This window comes from Hibiscus syriacus, unplaced genomic scaffold, assembly GCF_006381635.1.
Source record: "Hibiscus syriacus cultivar Baekdansim isolate YM2019G1 unplaced genomic scaffold, ASM638163v2 tig00110610_pilon, whole genome shotgun sequence".
Lineage (NCBI taxonomy): Eukaryota > Viridiplantae > Streptophyta > Magnoliopsida > Malvales > Malvaceae > Hibiscus > Hibiscus syriacus.
In genome coordinates, this window is record NW_024062800.1 from 1,889,695 (window position 1) to 1,893,623 (window position 3,929).

A 3,929-nucleotide genomic window follows, 5' to 3' on the forward strand; every position below is an offset into this window, starting at 1 on the left:
TTCTAAAAAATAATAATTCAGTATGATAAAAAAAATTAAAAAAAATGAATGATCAAAATGATTTATCGTATTATTATCTAGTGTCCTTCCCTACCCCCTATATATGTATTTAATTAACAAAAATACTTATAAAAATAGAAAGAATAACAATAATTTTTCAAATTGAATTAATTTAATTGTGTAATTTAAATAGGTCGGCCGCCCAGTTGCTCTCTCTTTCTAAAGTTGTCTTTCTCCATCTATCAACCAAAAACAAAAATCTGTCTATCAACAAAAGAACCACACCACTTCACCCTCAGCATACAAAGATTCTCTCTCCCTACAAAAAACCAGTAACAGTTGTTCCCTTTCAAATGAAACCATCATCTCTTCCTTATTCTTCTTGATTTATCAAACATGAACCAAAATAAGATTTCTTTTTTTCTCTGAGAAACAACCCTAGAAATGAGTAGCTTTGAAGAGTCTTTAAGATCTCTCTCCCTTGACTACCTCAGTCTCCTCATCAATGGCCAAGCTTTCTCCGATGTGACTTTCAGTGTGGAGGGTCGTTTAGTTCATGCCCACAGATGCATTTTAGCTGCAAGGAGTGTGTTTTTTAGGAAATTCTTCTGTGGACCCGATCCTCCATCTGGGTTAGACCCGGTTGGTTCGAGGATGAGCTCGGGTGGCGCACCGGCGGGGTCCAGGCCTTGTGTTATACCCGTGAACTCGGTGGGATATGAAGTGTTCTTGCTGCTGTTACAGTTCCTGTACAGTGGCCAAGTCTCTATTGTGCCTCAAAAGCATGAGCGGAGGCCTGATTGTAGTGAGAGATCGTGTTGGCATACGTATTGCACCTCCGCCGTTGATCTAGCTCTCGACACTCTTGCCGCCGCTAGATACTTTGGTGTTGAACAGCTCGCATTGCTTACTCAGGTTTCACTTACCTTTGTCTGCTGTCTGCTTCTTTGATCCTTGTGTCTGTGAAGTCTTGTTACTCTGTGTTTATAGAATCATTGCTGCACTCTTTCTTTTTCTTTTCTTTATTAACAGGCACTCTCCCTTTTTCTGCTACACAAAATCTTAGATTTTTCCCTGCAATTTTCTGCTACAGCACCTGATTCAACCATTAATTGCTACACTGTGTTTCTTCATATTCATATTCATATTTAAAACCCCGAAATGATTAAAAAAGGGTTTATCTTGATTTCATGTGCAAACATATTTTCAGTTTCTTTTTTCTGGAATTGGGTTTCCCAAACATTCACTTTCCTTATTTTCATATTTTGGGTTTAAATTCAAAAAGAAAACCAAACACAACCCATTATCTTTTTAAAACTTTAAACCAATCAAACAAAGACTATTACTTGCAAAAGCTGACGCTTTTTCTCTTTGTTTCACAGAAACAATTGGCCGGTATGGTGGAGAAGGCCTCGATTGAAGATGTTATGAAAGTACTAATAGCTTCGAGAAAGCAAGACATGCACCAACTTTGGACTACATCTTCCCACCTAGTGGCCAAATCAGGCTTACCACCGGATGTTCTCGCCAAGCATCTGCCCATTGATGTGGTGGCCAAAATTGAAGAGCTGCGTCTCAAGTCATCTTTAGCTAGACGGTCCTTAATCCACTACCACGACGAGCTCGCTGCCGATCTGGAGGACCAAAAGATCCGAAGGATGAGAAGGGCATTGGACTCGTCGGATGTTGAACTAGTCAAGCTCATGGTAATGGGAGAAGGTTTGAATCTCGATGAAGCACTTGCTTTACACTACGCTGTAGAGAATTGCAGCCGGGAAGTAGTGAAGACATTGTTAGAACTCGGTGCAGCCGATGTTAACTATTCAGCCGGGCCTGCGGGTAAAACGCCGCTTCATATCGCGGCGGAAATGGTGTCGCCGGATATGGTTGCGGTGCTTTTAGACCACCACGCGGACCCTAACGTAAGAACGGTTGATGGGGTTACTCCTTTAGACATCCTTCGAACTCTAACTTCGGATTTCTTGTTCAATGGTGCGGTGCCGGGGCTGACTCACATCGAACCAAATAAGCTTAGGCTGTGTCTGGAGCTGGTTCAATCGGCGGCTATGGTTATCTCGCGTGAAGAAGGGAGAGTAAACTCACCAACTTCGACGGCGATATATCCACCTATGAGCGGTGAAGTACATAACAGCGGCGGCGGCAGTGTAAGCTTGGATTCGAGGATGGTTTATCTTAACCTTGGTGCTACAGACTCAACTCGAATGGAGGGTGATGATGATAGCAGCAGCCACCGCAACAGTAAAAGAGAAGCCATGAACCGACATCACCCAACAATGTACCATCATTCTCACGACTTCTAGCTCCAAACACTTCCTTTCTTCTTCTTCTTCTTCTCTCTCTCTCTATTATATTAAACAAATGGATGATGAAAGACAGACGAAGTGGTAGTAGCTCATGAGAACTCATTCATGAGAGATGATTGGATTTATATATTTGTCAGTGCTTTGATTTCAATAACTTGTTCTTTTTTTCCCCCTTGCTGTGGGAGTTTCTTTGTGAAGTGCAGTTTCAATGGGGATTTATTTAATTTTTCTCTCATGGAAAAGGAATAGGATGAGACAAGGAGAATAAGAGATTTGCTCTGTGGTGAGGATGGGGGGAGGGACGAAGCTCAATCTGTCAATTCCCCTCTCTAATTACTTTCTTTTCTTTTCTTTTCTTTTTCTTGTCCCCCAACACCACCACACTCACCTACGTATCTACTAATACTAAACGCACATAAACAATCAATTATTAATACATTATTAGAAAGGGAGGATTTTGGTTTCCTGTGGTAGGGGGTTTCCTTGGCCTTATTAGCAGTGATGGTTTAGGAAGTGGTTAACTTCTAAGATTTTTTATGTTTTCTACTAATAATTTATTATCTTTTTTATAGAATTTAAGTTCGTCCTTAATATAAAATTTTGTGTGTTTATATATTAGGCATGGCTTGAACATGGATTGCTATTTTTTTTTTAATATTGAAAGATATAAGCTGGTTCTTGATTCCACCGCTTCTTTTCCCATTTCTTTTGTGGCACTCAATGGGCTTCATGGATAAAGCTTAATTGGCTGTGTAGGTAGTTGTTTAATTATTTTTGTAAGCAGTGAAAAAAATTGATTGGTTGGTTGTCTTGTATGAAGGTATTAGGAATGTGTGTTCAAATTAATTAACGAATTATATTTTTATCATTTTAATTTAATTAACTATTGTTTAGGGTATACGCCATGAGACAGTAAAAGAGTTCAAGGACGTTTATTAGTAAACTTTAGTGTTCTGAATTGATTTATGTATATCTTCTGTCATCATGTGTCTGTATTATCAAGAGCTTTAAGCTTGTGTCTTTGGTTAACCGTAGGGATGACTCTAGCAGTGCAGTCCCATTCATTGAAAATTCTAAATCCGTTTATGTATTTTTCTTGTATTTTTTATTAATGATTTATTTTATATTCCTTAAAATTTTGTAATTTACGTCTTTTATATTTTTAATATAAAATTTTAGGTTTGTAGTGTTGATATAAAATTATGCGTCCGTCGTGATTAACCGTTACGTACCAATCAATCCGTTGGCGTAAAAAGAAAAATGACATGATGTTGAGAATTGAAATGATGGAATCTCATGAGGATGTTGAATCCCATTCAAATTTTTGCATGCATGTATGTTTGTAGATTGCATTAATATGAGTAACAAAGGGTAAAGTACCCAGATAGCCACTAAACTATAAGGTTGTTTCTATTTTGACCACTGAACTAATTTTTTTTAATTATACCACTCAACTATTAAATTGTTATCAATTAAATCACTAATTGTTAACGTTTGCCGGAAATAGTAATGTGACAGTTAAGTAAATTTATATAATTACACTTTTAATTATCATTACTTATATATTCTATCAATTTAGTCCTAATTTTAATTTTAATTGTAATA

The 3,929-nt window shown here is 37.6% G+C and overlaps 1 protein-coding gene across 1 annotated transcript; it reads left to right on the forward strand.

The window, feature by feature from the left end:
- Window positions 1-233: 233 nt before the first annotated feature.
- On the forward strand, window positions 234-2,510 carry LOC120135465 (BTB/POZ domain and ankyrin repeat-containing protein NOOT2-like). The gene is made up of 2 exons (XM_039151739.1): window positions 234-915; window positions 1,383-2,510. Exons 1-2 carry the CDS (start codon window positions 445-447, stop codon window positions 2,319-2,321), a joined length of 1,410 nt encoding a protein of 469 aa, XP_039007670.1. The 5' UTR covers window positions 234-444; the 3' UTR covers window positions 2,322-2,510.
- The last annotated feature ends 1,419 nt before the right edge of the window (window positions 2,511-3,929 follow it).

Coding starts and splice junctions, on each gene's coding strand:
- LOC120135465 (XM_039151739.1), top strand. CDS start 445: ATGAGTAGCTTTGAAGAGTCTTTAAGATCTCTCTCCCTTGACTACCTC. Junction 916..1,382: donor AGCTCGCATTGCTTACTCAG/GTTTCACTTACC, acceptor TTTGTTTCACAG/AAACAATTGGCCGGTATGGT.